General features: G+C 46.6%; 1 protein-coding gene across 3 annotated transcripts; it reads right to left on the reverse strand.

Moving 5' to 3' along the window:
• Positions 1-9,435: 9,435 nt before the first annotated feature.
• LOC104871650 lies at positions 9,436-12,373 on the reverse strand. 3 transcript variants are annotated; one of them, XM_010637682.1, is made up of 8 exons: positions 12,282-12,373; positions 11,949-12,023; positions 11,404-11,597; positions 11,234-11,317; positions 10,968-11,127; positions 10,083-10,158; positions 9,707-9,740; positions 9,436-9,625 (listed from the first exon to the last, which is right to left on the reverse strand). In XM_010637682.1, exons 1-8 carry the CDS (start codon positions 12,313-12,315, stop codon positions 9,539-9,541), a joined length of 744 nt encoding a protein of 247 aa, XP_010635984.1. In that variant the 5' UTR covers positions 12,316-12,373; the 3' UTR covers positions 9,436-9,538. The 3 variants fall into 3 exon arrangements, 2 of the variants coding, with proteins under 2 accessions (XP_010635984.1, XP_019065058.1); XR_002025810.1 differs by having other exon boundaries at positions 9,580-9,625; positions 9,960-11,127; XM_019209513.1 differs by lacking the exons at positions 9,707-9,740; positions 10,968-11,127 and having other exon boundaries at positions 9,579-9,625.
• Between the last annotated feature and the right edge of the window lie 2,159 nt (positions 12,374-14,532).

The following is a 14,532-nucleotide window of genomic DNA, read 5'->3' on the forward strand; positions in this document are numbered from 1 at the left end:
TGTGTTATAATGCACTACTACTCAGCCATAAAGAGTGAGAAACTAAAGATATTTATAGCTAACTGGATGCACATTGAGGCCATACTCAAGTGAAATAAATAGGACACACACGTGTAAATACTGATAGTTTCTCTAGTGTGAGAAACTGAAAGTGTAAATAAAGACTAAAAGGTATAATAGGTAATGTGAAATAGGAAAAAAAAAAGTGCAAAGGGGGAGGGGAAGTGGGAGGGGTAGGGAAAAGAAAGAAAGGAAAGGAATTAATATGAGAAAAGGAAACAATGGAAACAAAGCCTTTGTAGATAGGGAGGGGTGGAGAGGTTAAAGGGAAGACATGGCAGTGGGGAAAAAAAGAGAACCAAGATGGATTATGTAAAGGTGCAAATTTCCAGCGATGAAAGCCATTGTATTGTATACCTTACTGTACCAAAAACTTAATTTAAAAAATGAAAATAATATAGTCAGGAATAATGAAAGGAAGTTTTCCATTGTTTTGGATGTATGACTTTTCCTCTGTCTAGGTTAAGGAGCAGGCTCAGGCCAGGGTGGGCCTCTGTTCACCCTGCAAGCCAAAGGCCGCAGTCTGGTCTTAGAGTGGTGCTGGGTGAGAGATTTGTCCACAGTGAGGACACAGTGTACGTGTGTGTAACCCAGGCTGACCCCGGCCGCTGACTGTAGGGGCCTCTCAGCCGGGACCCCTCCCCACAGCTGCAGTCTCCTGCGACTGTCCTTCCCTCATGCACTCTGGGAGCTGGGCACTGATCAAACACTCAGCCCCTCCCTGCAGCGCTGTCCCTGTTGATGGCGGAGGGCTGCTCTGGAAGCAGTGTCCTGAGTTTTCCTCCCTGGTTCCAACTGCCAGTGTCCTTTCAGTCCAGTTCTCCCATTCTCCACAAACAAAAATGTTAATTTCAATTTACATCCCAGCTGGCAGCTAGCCAGCCGCTGCCTGTGGTGCTGTGTGATCTCTGCCGTGGTGTGATCTGTTTCTTCTGTACCACTTAACCCTGTTTTCTTCTCCTTTGCCAGCTCCCTCGTGGTTCCCGGGTAACCTCCACTCACTTTGGTTTCTCGCCAAGCTGTTGTTTTCCACACACTACAAACTTTGTCGTGGAGAAGCTGAATTGCTGGCACTCACTGCTTTGCCATTTTGGGACTCTCTGATTCTGCTTTTTTGGCATCCTTGCTATTGATCTTTGAATGCTGGTCATTGTAAACTAAGTATGATAGGGGCTCTGGGCAATTTGTTTCTTCAGGAAGTATTTACCCAAACCTCCAGCAGTGGGATGGGATAAGGGCAGATCTCTGATTTTGTCAAGAGCTGAGGTGCCTTGAAGCTGAGTTTCATGTGTTACAGGGATTAGCCTGCTTCTCTTGAACTGAACTTTTAGAGGATGCCCTTCCCAACCAATACCCCAGAGTACTATAAAAACTTGTCTTCCTATGTGGGTTGTAAATTCCAATTTTTATTTCCACAGCATCTAGATTTGATAGATTGCATTTTAGACACTTTCTGCTTTTTTTTCCTCACTACGTTTATTGGCACACTTTGGGTACACAGTACAGTTCCATTCATCATTGGGGTCTTGCACCTTTACGTGACAGATCTTGGTTCTCATTTTTCCCCCATTCCCCTGCCCTCTTTTCACCTCCTCCTCCCTTCCCTATTTACAAAGGCTTTGTTTCCATTTTTTTCCATTTCTTCAAAAAGCCCTTTGCTGGGTAGGAGTAGGCACATGCTTTGGGAATTCAGGGAAGAGAGAGATGCAATGTATTTGCTCTTATTTTCCTGTACCTTCTTACTTTCAGGAACCTGGACTCATAGTCTGTCTTTCAAGAACTGCAAGTCCTGTCTCTGTAGCTCTGTAATATTTCTTGAAGGCCCTGCAAAACTTCAAGGTCATTCCACTGCCCAGCCTCTGCAGCTTCTCTCCTGTACTGCTGCAGCCTGGCCCAAGCCCAAGGAAGCATGTAGCTGAAATCCTGGTTCATCTCCTTCACTCTAGAGCTATTGGATCTATCTCTGATGTTTTAAAGAGATCTTTTGTCTTATCATTTTCTTTTGGGATATTTTGTCTCTAGTCACCCTTGGTAGGAATGTTGGTCTGCACTAAGGTATTCTGTCTCAGCCAGAAGCAGAAGGCCTCCAGAGCCCGCATTTTGATCAAATCTATCTTTTTACTTGATCACAGATCCCTTGATCTTTCTACTGTGGCAGAACTCATTGTCTAGTTTTCATGCAATTCTGCCCACGAATGATGAAAAATCTGTTGGCAAAGGATGCATGTACACACAGACAGACATACTTAACTCATATTTCGTACAAAATATATCCATTATGTTAGTTAGTTCTCTCTCATTGCTGAGACAAAATATGGACACTCAAAGTTAGAGGGGAAGGGAGTTATCTGGCTTACAGTTCATAGAGGTTTCAACCCATAGTTGGCTGGCTCCAAACAGACACTGCAGAGGAGAAGCAACGTGGTGTGCACTGGGTAGCAAAGACAAGCGAAGGTTTAGTGGCATCTTTCTGCCCCTGTTATCTTATTCAAACCACCGGGATTAGGGCGGTGCCAAACTAATGACTCACATGCAGTGGTTTAGTAATCAACTGCCCTTAACCCCAGCATCACACATTCTAGATTCAACCACCTCTGAAAAAGAAAGTCCCACCTCATGCACATGAGGTTTTGAGGGGAACATCTAAGCACAAACCATAACACCTGTGGTTTCTATTTTTACTGCTCTTTCTGGAAAACAGTTGCCCTGGATACTTTTGAGGTAATGGTTTGGGTCCTGATTTAAGCATAAATAGTTAAATAATATCACCACCGTGAGTGTCTGGCTCCTCCTGTGTCCTGGGTGGCAAGCAGGTGTGACATGGAGTCGGCGTGAACCACAGGCCCCTGGACGCAGACTAACTACCTGATGGGTGCTGGCCTGGCCATTCAGAGTGGACCCCACTGTCTTTGGTGTGCCTTGTACCTTTCAGTGCCTTCACATCCACTGGCTGCCCCCGCCATTATGCAGCTGGGAGGGTATGTGAGCTGGGCGGAGGGAGCACCCCAGTTCCCAGAGTGGGGAGTCCGTCCGCTGTGCACATTCACTCCTTCCTCTCCATGCCTGACATTACTATTGGCCAATGCCTTGCCAGCCCTCCCTGCCTACCTGTTGTTCCTGAACTCAGAGGGTTTTTCTGTCTCACTTGGGCCTCATCCCTGCCTCCTTCTGATCTGTATCCCTCCCTCTACCATGCCATTCTTTAGGGTTTCTTGGTCTTCACGTCTCTACAGTGTTGAATTCTCAATCTAAATATTCCGTGCGTTAGATTTTTATCTCTGTGACCAAATACCTGAGAAAAACAACTCAAAGATGGTGGTGTAAAGTCTGGCAGCCTATTACAGCCTCTCCAGAACCTGGAAAGATGACCCCAGAAAAACAACAATTTAGCAAGGATAAAAGAGAGAAAAATTCCCGGAACTTAAAAGAGCAAACAGGAAAACTAGAAATCACAGAAATGGGAGAAATGGAAGACAATGAAGAGAAAAGGAGGAAGCCGGCTAGCACACTAATGCAGCTCTTAGGAAGGAGGATGTATCTGTGCAAGCCCAAGGTAAGCCTGGAGAGGGTCAGCAGCCCCAGGGAGAAACAGTGGACCAGGCCAGCAGCACTAGGCCCAAGAAAAGTCTACTGCTACCAGAATCAGAGAAAAAACCCATTGTAACGCCTACCATATTTGAGAGTGGTTAATCCAGAGCCATTTTGAAGAGAGGTTAATTAAGACTGAACTATTCTGCAAATCAGAAGCTACAGAACAACTATATTTGAGAGTTTTTGGGGTCATCCTGCCTCACTGGCTGGTTGGGAGATGGCCCTAAGAGACAGCTGTGGAAAGGCTGCAGGCTAGACGTGGATCCCCTGAGAAGTGTAAAGAGTGGTGAGCTCAGGCCAGGAGGACGTGGCTGTCCTGCCCTCTGTGATGAGAAGCCAGCCTGGGCTCCTGTGGTTTTTGAAGGAGCTGGATCTGAAAGTGCGGGCACTAAGTCTAACAGACCAATTCCCCTTACTCTGTTACATCCAGCGCAGAACTTGGTCTGGGTGCCTTCCCATCTGCCAGTGTGATCAAGTGTGTGCCTTGGCTTGGGTGGTTGCTGCAGCCTGGAGTATAGAGACAGAGACATTTGGAGACGGTACACTCCACAAACTCACAGGCCATAGAGCAAGATAGAGATAGCAGTGGCTCAGGAACACAGACGCTGGGTGTGGGCTCAAGTAAACATAGCCTTAGGGCAGACACCTCACCATGATTGACCCCACTCATCAGGAAAGATGGGGTAGGACTGGGCACTCCCACTCATGGACACACCTGCGGAAACGAAATAGGACTTGGTAGTGACTCAGTGTTCCTATCGTGGATTCCAATACTGCAGGGTCTGGAAATAGGCTGCTCATTAAAACACAGAGAAGAATATTTCAGACTCATTTCTGGTTTTTCTTTGTTGTTTTTTTCTCTTTTTCTATTGTGTCTTATCCCCCTTCTTTTTGCTCTTTGCTGTTTTCCTTTTTCTTTTCTTTGTTCTTTTCAGTTACATTTATATAATATTGTTAATTTTGTTTTATACTTTAACCTCACTTTCTCTCCTTTTCATCTTCCTTTTATTTTTCAAATTTCACTTCTTTTATTTTTCCCTTTTCCACTTCATTTTTATTAGTAGTACTATCAAACCATATTAATTTTTGGATATTTAGTTGTCTGCTATTATCATTGGATTCCTTTCTATTATTAATGTTCCACTTAGTAGATTTACTATTAATATTTGATTTGTGTTTGTGTCTATATTATTACTGATCTCTTTTCTGAGATCAATAAAGGTGGTAGGTTACAGTGATAGTTTGTTAGTTTCTATGGCGTGTAGGCTGCAGCTGGAAGGCAGGCCCAGGTGGTGCTTGTATCCACAAGCCTGCTCACTCACAAGCATGAAATTAAGAAAATCATAGGAAGGCCGGTGCGGGGATCTCTAACTGAACTCAGTCTGGAATAAAAATGGGACCATGAAGTTAGTTTGATTTTGTGTTCTTAGAGCTGTATGGGGCTTTTGTTCAGTTGTTCCTTTTTCTTTCATTTTTCCCATTTTTCATTCTTCTCTCTTTTTCTCTTTCTTATGTCTTAATCTTCTTTCTTTTTGGGGGGTACCAGGGATTGAACTCGGGTCCTTGTGCTTGTGAGGCAGGCGGCAGAACCACTGAGCTAGATCTGTGGCCCTTTATCTTCTTTCTTTTCTTTTCCTCCTTTCATCTGGGTTATATATAAGGGGTGTCTGTGTATGTGGAAATGAGAATAAGAATTACCTAGTGCTTTAATTTGAATTTAATTTAAAGAATTAACCAATACTTTCGTTGACAATTCAGAGTAACCCTCAGCAAAATTGTGCATGGAGGATTCAAACATAAGCTAACTACCAATATATTAAGAAGTTCTGACACTCTCACGACGTACCCCAATCTCCTTCTACACTTCTTTCCCTCTTAAATTATTCTTCTGCTCCCACACAGTTCTCTCAAATCCCATCAGCACCAGCCCTTTACTCCAGCTATAAAAATATTCCAACAGAGTCAGATCTTCTGTCTATTTTTCTTCTATTATAGCTCATCTCTCTTCTTCCTTTGGCCTTACCCCTTTCCTTTAGATTTCCCTTTTTCTTTGTCATTCTGTACCCAAGTCTACCTGTTAGCAGCAGTATAGTACAGTTTGATAAAAGGGTTAAAATGTTCAATCAAGTTTTAATGTACTTAATGATGTATGGTTGGATCCGTTAACATTGATAAAACCTTGGGGATACTCTCCTTGCAACATGGTGACTGGGTCCAATCCTATATTAAATTGAGTAGATTGAAGAGGTAGATAAAGACCAAAATTCAAACAAAGCCAAGATTGTATCACCGGAGAGCAGACATTAACCATTTTGGCTTGTATCTAGATGTCCCCCCAAAGCCTCATGTGCTCATAAGTGGGGCTTTTGGGGGGGGGGTGGATGGATTGTGGGTGTATAATATTGTGTGATAACTAAGTTGATTTAGCATAGTTCTGGGTGTGGATAATGAGCAGCCCCACCCTGGGTGGTGTAGAATGGATAGAATATAAGGACAGGCTTTGCCTCTGCTGCTGCTGGCTGCTTGCTACCTCCACATGCTGTGCCATGAACTGTTTCTCCTCTGCTCTGTCCCTCTGCCATGCCACCTTCCCTTGGAACCAGCTGACTATGGACTGAAATCTCTACAAACTGTGAGCTGAAATAAACCTTTCTTCCCTTAACTTTGGGTGTCAGATATTTTGCCTCAATGAGAAAACAGAAAAGTAACTAAGACAGTAACTAAAGAAATCTCCATAATAGCAACAAAGTCTTTTCTCTCTAATTGACCCTTAGGCCTCAGCACATACACAGAAACAATAGACATAAGGAAACAAGCCAACAAAATGCCTCCAGAAACTCTTAATTCCCCCAAAGCTGATCAATGAGGATGAAATAATAATAAAAAACCTCAAAGAGCTGAATTATATGAACTGATAAAAGAAAAATAAAACAAAATCCAAAAACAGATCAGTAAGGTGTTTGGTGAGCTCAAAGATGATATAACAAATAGATAACAGACTTAATAAACAAAATGATCAGTGAGCTTAAAAAAGGTACAAATAAAAATCTAGTTGAGCTAAACAAAACTGTAAAACATTAACTACCAGTTTAGCAAAGAATTGGAGTCCACAAAAAGAAACCAAATAAATCTAGGAGGTGAAAATTCTATTGAAAGTATGGGTAGCAGAGGTGATGAATGTGGAAGAGTGTCAGAGGAAAGAGTGATAGAACTAAAAGATAGGCTGATGCATGTGACTACATACTCAGAGATACCTTAAAAACAAAATATCATAAAGATGGGTCCAACAGCTTCTAGTTGGTGCAAAGAAGACTAATCTAAGATTAATCCGTAGTGAAAAATCAGATCATCGAACAAATGGAATAAAATATCTGTTTATAGATATTAAAGCAGAAAGCATTCCAAAGATGGGAAAAATCAGCATATGGATAAGAGAAGCATATGGAAACTCAAAAAGCCATGAGCAGAAAGAACTACGCAGGGTTGGGGATTTAGCTCAGTGGTTTTGCCACCTGCCTCGCAAATGCAAGGACCCAAGTGCTGCCCCCCAAAAAAGAAAGAACTCCACATATCATAGTCAAAATCTCATATGTCCAACACAAGGGCAAAAGTTTAAAAGCTCCTAGAGAAAAGCAACAAATCACTTATAAAGATAAACTTATTAGAATTACAGCAGACTTCTCAACACAAACCTTAAAGGCTAAACCTTAAAGGCTAAAAGAGCTTGTAATGAAGTGTCTCAAACCCTTGTAATGAAGTGTCTCAAACCCTAAAAGAAAACAACTTTTAAGTGAAACTAATATATTCTGAAAAATTATCTTGCAAAACTGATGGAGAAATAAGGTCTTTCCATGACAAGGAGCACCTTAAAAATTCTTGACTACACAACCAATGCTTCAAAAATTTCTCAAGAATATTTTACACAGAGGCAATGAAGCCAATAATACCAAAAAACTAGTGGAATGGACACATCAGGTGGGGTGAGCTTTTAAAAGGAGGTAAAGCAACAAGGAATTGGCAACAGAAAAATACAATGACAGGAATAAGTCAATACCTTACATTAATAACTCTCAGTGTGATGGAGGAACAAGAGTCACCCGGGAAGGAACACACCAGGCTAGATGGTAAACAGACCTTTATTAGTCTGGCCAGACGGCACTCTCAGAACCAAGTAGCTGGCTCAGAGAGGCGCCAGCTCAGGGCCTGGGGTCTTTTCTACAGGGGGGTAAAAAGGGGGGTTAACATTTTAAGCTTGCAGGCAGGGGACAAATGTATGCTGACTTGAGCTGGTGATCAGCAGTCACGTACTCGGCAGTCACACATTGATGATTAACAGATATCTATAGGATGGTTCAAAGGCCACCAAGACATTCCGGATGAGCAAACAGTTTGACAGTTAACTTGGGGTCTCTATGTATCTCATAGTCTAGAACCACTAACTTACACGTTAATCAGGATCCGGACTTCAAATAGTACAAGATTGCCTTACAGTCCTAAGCCAGGGTTAGAACAAAGGTCGGGGTTATGGCTACAATGGGAGGGGGTCAGCGCACTGTCTCCTAGGCCCTCTGTCATTTAGCATGGGCGTGTCATTCAGGTCTTACACTAGCACCTTCCTGGCTTGCTGGGTGAGATACAGATGCCTGTGTCGGGGACCAACGCACTGCTGCCCTTGCTGTGGTCCTCCCTGGCCTGGCTGTCCTTCATGGACTCTCTCTGTCTTGCCTTGGGTCTCTTTAAGTTCCTGAGCAGTGACCTAGGAGCAGCCCTTTCTGTGAGATTGTGCCTCTGAATTCAGCCTGCTTCCACACTGAGCCACCAGCTCTGAGGAGGGAGCACCAGCAGGGCGCAGGAGACCGGAAGTCTTGCTTCAGGAACTTGGCAGGGAACCCTGAGTGTCAGGGACGAGACTTAGAATTTAAACCCACAAAAGAACAAATGTTGGATATCAAGTGTAACCCTAAGGGGTTCCAGGCCAGGTCACATCGCTTGGCAGCTAAACCGCCACCTCACCTCCCATCCTGATGCTCAGAGGAACTGTGGCTCAAATAGGGGAACCCAGGGCCCTCTCTTGGAGCCAGAAAGGGATCTGGGCTCTGGGGTGCTTACCAAAGATTAGACCTCAGACCCACTTTCTGTCCACTGACCCGGACCCTGGGCCTGCTGGAGCTGTGAGGGGCTTCACGGACTTCAGGTTGGAGGAGGGGGTCCTGGCTAGTCTCAGAATAAAACTGGACTGGGCTGAGGGGCCTGGAGGGCAGGAGAGAGGTGATCTGGAGGGGCTCAATGCTTAGGGAAATGAGAGAGGGACTCACCAAGCTTGCTCTGGTCTGGTAGCCCTGGGTTCTGAGCAGGAAGAATGCATGGAGGGACAAGGAGAAAGAGCAAAACTCCCCTTACAGGCAGAGCTGGAGAGCAACACGGCCGGCAGGCCCGATGCCTGGGGACACCTGTCAGGACTTGGTGGCCTTGCTGATGGCAGGACTTGGACCCTGTTTCTGGTACCCTTCTGCTGGTCTCTGCTCTTGACTTGGCCTCAGCTGCCTCTCACCTCTCCTGTTCCATGCCCAGAGATGAGGACCACTGAGGCCACCTGGGCCACCTCTGCCTTTGACCCCAGTCTTGTAATTAGGTGAGGCTGGCACGCGAATGAGAAGCTACCACTCTGGGGACCAGGACTGGAGGAGGGTGAGCAGACAGGACAGCCCTCACAGGGTTTTAGGGAAAGCTCAGCTTGAGTCAGAGTAGGAAGCAGAAGGCACAGTCGCTTAGAATTCAGATGGATGTTTTAATGAAGGGACTATTTACAAAGGCATGCGTGTAGGGAAACTATGAGAGTGTTCAGTCTCTTGGGCCTCAGAACCTTGTGGCCCTGGTACCTAATGGGTCACAGAATGGAAAGCTTAGAACTAGGGGTGTATGAGCTCTCTAGTGCCCTCGGTTCATTTCCAGAAGATGAGTGGCTGTCTTGTCCCTGTGAAGGGAAAAGAAGCAGGGGTCCCCCAACTCCCATCCCTCTGACCTCCCACTGGGAGTCCCTACTGGCCACACTCACCTGGGAGTCAGGCAGAGGCAGCCATGGCGCTGACCTGGGGAAGCAGCCAGAGAGGTAAAGGCAGGGGAAAGAGGCAACAGAGATCAGGGGCATTTGTGTGAAAGCCAGAGGCCTGGCGTATAGCTGCCTGTGTCACGCCCTGGGTACATCTGTGATCTGCAATCCCACTCTGAGCCGAATGCCAGGTCCTAGGACCCCCAGGCTTTCTCTCTAAGGCAGTTCTAGGTTCTGGCGGGGTCTGTTTTCTTTGCACCTTTTCTGTCTCCTTCTTCTGCCAGAAAAGGTAACATCTGGGCCAGGACACCGCATGGCGATGAATCGATCAAGGACAGGTGTGTCTCTCCTGGGGACACTGGGCCTGGGAGCAGTCACTCACCCACCACCAGCTGAGGCCAGGGCGGCATGAGGGCGAGGCTCCTGAGCATCGTGACCCCTTGTGGCTCTGAAGGTTCCTGGCGGGGGTATGAGAGGGAGGAGCCCGGTGTGTGAAGGGAGGCAGGGTTGCCTTTGCCCAGGAGGAGGCCCCACATCCCTCTTCCTGTCGTTCATCCACTCAGTCACTTGTGTGCAAACATTGATTGCAGACCTACTCTGTGCACACCTGAAGGCATGAGGGACTCGCGGGTCTCTCTGCACAAGGGAGACGAGTGAACAATCGCAGGTGGTGTCGGAAGGAAATAGGACCCAGGATGGGGTGGAGGAAGTCAAGGCAAAGATGGGTCACAAAGCTGAGGGTGGGAGCTGCCCGGAGAAGACTACTCAGGAAGGAGGGGCTGGGGCTCGATTGTGAAAGACCAGTACGGGCTCAGCTGAAATGGTCGTGGGCAAAACTGCTCTGGGAAGAGGACATGCTTGCAGACAGGAGGATGAAGCTGCCCAATTTTCCAGTGTCCAGAGCTTGACGTGGGAGTCAGGGAGGTGGGACGTGAGCAGCTGCTGCTCATATGAGGACTCTGAGGCGTCTGGATGTTATCTGAGGGACCTGGGAGCCACTGGAGTTGACAGACTCGCAATGTCATGAGTAAGTGCTTTCCTTGAGAGAGAGTTCTCTGCTGGTGGGGTGAGATGTAGCCAGGCCAGGAGGGAGGCCAGAGAGGAAAGGCTGCCATACCTCAGCTGAGAGATCAGGATATCCCAGGAAGAGTGGCGGAGGTTACAATGGGCCCATTTAAGAGTTATTCTAAGACGTGCTCATTCCACATGGTTAGCCAGAGGAAGAAGGTAGAAATGATTCCTGGCTTAGAAGGGAGTGGGTGCGAACCTGGGCTGGGTAGGACTTTAAGGCAGAGCAGGTTTGGGGAAAGCAGAGATTGGCTTGGGCAAGTTTTCCGGTGTCTGACTGAGAACCTAGGGGCAGATGGCTCCCTTGCTCTGAAGCTGGATGTGTGTACATCAAGAAATCCCACAGGTGCTGCCTGTTCCTACAGGAAGAAGAGGAGCAAGGAAAAAGTTCCAGGCTGAGGAGAGGGAAGATGGCCTGGGGAGGAGAAGGACGAGGAGGAAGGCTGGACGGTGGAGGCCACTGACCTGGGCAGAGGACAGGGTCATGGCAAGGCAGGAAGAGAGCCCTGCAGCTGGAACGTTCGATAACTTCCGTTTTAGATTTGGCATCTACAAGGGTGACAAGCAGGAGCCTCAGAGTGGGCAGAGACAGACCCCCACCCCCACACTCAGGCCCAGGGCTGGGCCGTACTCACCACAGGACTCACTGCAAGCTGCAGACGAAGGGGAGACGGTGAAGAAACCGAGATGCCCGGGACACAGACAGAGCTGGGAGGGGTGGGGCATCTGAGCAGGATGTGGAGTTGGGGAGGGTGTGGCAGGCACCCAGGCCGTAGGCAAGGAAGGCTGGGGCTTCTGGGGAAGGTCAGCAAGGGCTGCAGGTTGGACTCTGCAGGGATAAAGAGCCGGAGTGGGTAGGGGCAACCTTGTCTCTTACCCTGCCCACTTAGCCACTCAGCTCTTTAGTTCAGCCTCTCGCAGAGAGATCCTTGTGCATGTGAATCTCTTTCAGAAGCGATGTTTTGTCTGGGTGGAGCAGGAGAGAAAGATGCTTATGGTCGAGATTTTTAAACAGTGTTTTCAAGCAGACATTCTGTACAGCACACAGAGACAGACTACATCCATCTCCTACCCTTTACTGGTCCATTCTTATCCCATGGCCAAAGCCACCCTCTGGGATTGTGTTGGAGGGTCAAGCTGTCAACCTAAGCCTGGGGGCCCAGTGACACGGTTTCATTACCATCCCTGAACGTCCCAATGGCTTGGTCTCCTTGGTTGAAGAATTGGGCTGCCTCCTCTTCTTCAATGTCCTGATCTGAGAAGAAATATGGGAACAGGGGAAGTTAGGGGACAAGGGCCTTAAGGCAGGTGAGGAGCCAGCCCTGATCTCTGGTCTTCTGGTTGTGCCTCACCAAGGTATGAGGGTCAGAGCAAGATCTCTTCTTGGAAGAGGGAGTGGAGGCTCTGGGAGAGTTCTGTGGGTGGCCCTGGGGTGCCCCAGAGAAGCTGCAGGTCATAGTCAAATAGGGCAGGCAATTCTAACCAGCAGTGGAGAGAGTTCCCCCACTAGCACCTGGCAGGAGGCAGATGAGCAGGAGAGTCAGCATCTTCTGGGGTCTTCCCTCTGTGCCATGCACGCCACCTGCAGTTCCACATGGAACGCTGGAGCCCTGCTCCCCTGGGAACCGCATTCTCTTGGCAGAACAAAGGTACATTCCACAGGGTTAAGGGAGCACAGGCTCTGATGTCAGACCATACTGGGATCCTGCATGTGGGGTTGCTGCCATTTCGTAGGGAGCCTCTCTTGAGAATCCAGGGGGTGACTGTGCTGTCTGGGGGTGATACTCAGGTATTTTAACTGTGTTTATCTTGTATGAAATAGCCCAGTAGGACTGAAAATCAAAAGGTTATGAAACAGCAGCACAGCAGGAGGGATAGGTATAATACAAATGGGCAGCCATGGAGGAAACTTGTGGCAAATGTATTTATTTTCACAGCATATGTAAAACAGCAGCTGTCTTGTGCCTCTTATGACAGTGTAGGCAGAATGAAGACAGAGTTCTAGCCAGCCGTGTATGGGAGGGCAGAGCACCAAGTCACTTTTACAGCAGTTGTTTTGTGCAATAAATGTACCCTGAAGAAAAGCAAAACTCCTTACTGTTCAGTAAAGAAAAAGCTTCTGGGATCATTGCATCCTTTGGGATCCAAGCTTAGTCTTCTATGTCGTGCTTTCAACTTTCTGAGCTCCTTGGGCTAGATTAGGAGCAGCTGAGAATGTTTGCAATTTAGGGAAGAGCAAAAAACAACAGTGAAAATTCAAATCAAAGGCAAACCTAAACTGCAGAAAAAACAGGGCACAGAGATGTAAGTGGGTGAGCAGGAAACTTAGAGCTCCACTACAATGAAACGAAATATTGCTTTCACTGGACAAGATGAGGCTGCTACGTAAAAAGAAAATAGAATAAGAAAGAATTATTTGGTAGTCAGAAAAATGACAGCAGAAATTTAAAAGCTTAAAAACATGCTTGGGAGATAAAAGTTTCAGAAATATTTCAGGCGTGAGCAGAAAAACACCAAATAAGAAAGAAAAGATAGTAAGATTAGATAATCTAGGAGGTCAAACATCAGCTAGTTGGAGTTCCAGAAAGAAAACGAAGGAGAGGAAATTATTATAGCATGAAGTATATCTGGGGTGGAATTCTATCGTGTAGGGAGGGGATATCGAGGGCTGACATAAAGGTTTGCTAAAGTAAATAGCAGGTGCACTCGTAAATTCAGCTGCATCAATCTGGTGGGTTCTGTGGTGAGAGGGATGCTCTGAGTACTGCTGAGGTGTTGCTCTCCCACTGGATTTGGACAGAGTCAGGATTAGGTAATATGTCTAATTTTTTTCTCTCCTCAGGTAATGCCTCTGGAAAGGAACACCTTGATTTCCTGGAGTTTGGCTTAGGAGAAGCAGGTGCTCCCTCCCTGGGTGCTCTGGGCAAGATTCGCAGCTACATGGCAGGCAAGCCACTGCTTACAGCGTCCACTCCTTTCCCTCTCAGTTTGCCGCAGCCAGCCTGTGCAGAGGAGAGAGCAGGAAACCAACAGACAGGAGAGAGAAAAGTGTAAAACTCAAAGATGTGAGTTTCCAGACTGAAAGAGACTACCAAGAAGGAATTTTCTTTCTAGGAATAAGAAAAATCTCACCAAAGCACGGAGAAGAAATAGACCATATGTGGCAACCAGCAGTCAAACTGAAGTTAACACATGATGGAGCAATGCTTTCCAGCTTGAGAAAAATATTTCCACTGTACAGTTCGATACTCAGCCAAACACGAGTCAAAGAGGAGAAAAGACTTGCTAGCTCAGCAGGTGAGGTTTAAAACTGACTTTAAAAAAAAAAAAAAAAAAAAACCTCTCAGGAAATGGTTGAAGAATGTGTTTCAGTGAAATCCAGCAAGGAAGATGATGGTGAAGTTAGGGATCTTGAGTCTGAGCCTGCAGAGAGATAGGAGACCCCTAGGGGAGCAGTCAAGGGAGACCCCAGGATGGCAGAGTCCAAATTAGCTGAGTGGGTGGAGAAAATCTGCAGTGGGCAATGAGGTTGGCTCCCTCTAGACCCTGGATTCCATTTCTGGCTTTCTTTGCTCTTGTTTGCTGTCTTCTACTTTCCCCGGCAGGTATGGTATAGCCTTTCCTCAGATTGACAGTAACAAGGGCCAAGATTCAGGTTTGAGTTATGCGGGTGGAATGATACGTGTAGGTCTTCTCTACTCCTGGTAAGACATGGAAGGGAGCGCTTGGTGCTGGGTCACTGTGAAACTTTTGTATAGATTCTA

Source organism: Fukomys damarensis, unplaced genomic scaffold (genome assembly GCF_012274545.1).
Source record: "Fukomys damarensis isolate Sample0158 unplaced genomic scaffold, DMR_v1.0_HiC HiC_scaffold_29, whole genome shotgun sequence".
NCBI classification, from domain to species: domain Eukaryota; kingdom Metazoa; phylum Chordata; class Mammalia; order Rodentia; family Bathyergidae; genus Fukomys; species Fukomys damarensis.

Excerpts from the sequence above, each read along its gene's own strand:
- LOC104871650 (XM_010637682.1), bottom strand. The coding sequence starts at position 12,315 with ATGCTGACTCTCCTGCTCATCTGCCTCCTGCCAG. Across the intron at positions 12,024-12,281 it reads GCTCATCTGCCTCCTGCCAG|ATCAGGACATTGAAGAAGAG; the intron begins GTGCTAGTGGGG and ends ATTTCTTCTCAG. Across the intron at positions 11,598-11,948 it reads CATTGGGACGTTCAGGGATG|AGTCCAACCTGCAGCCCTTG; the intron begins GTAATGAAACCG and ends TTATCCCTGCAG.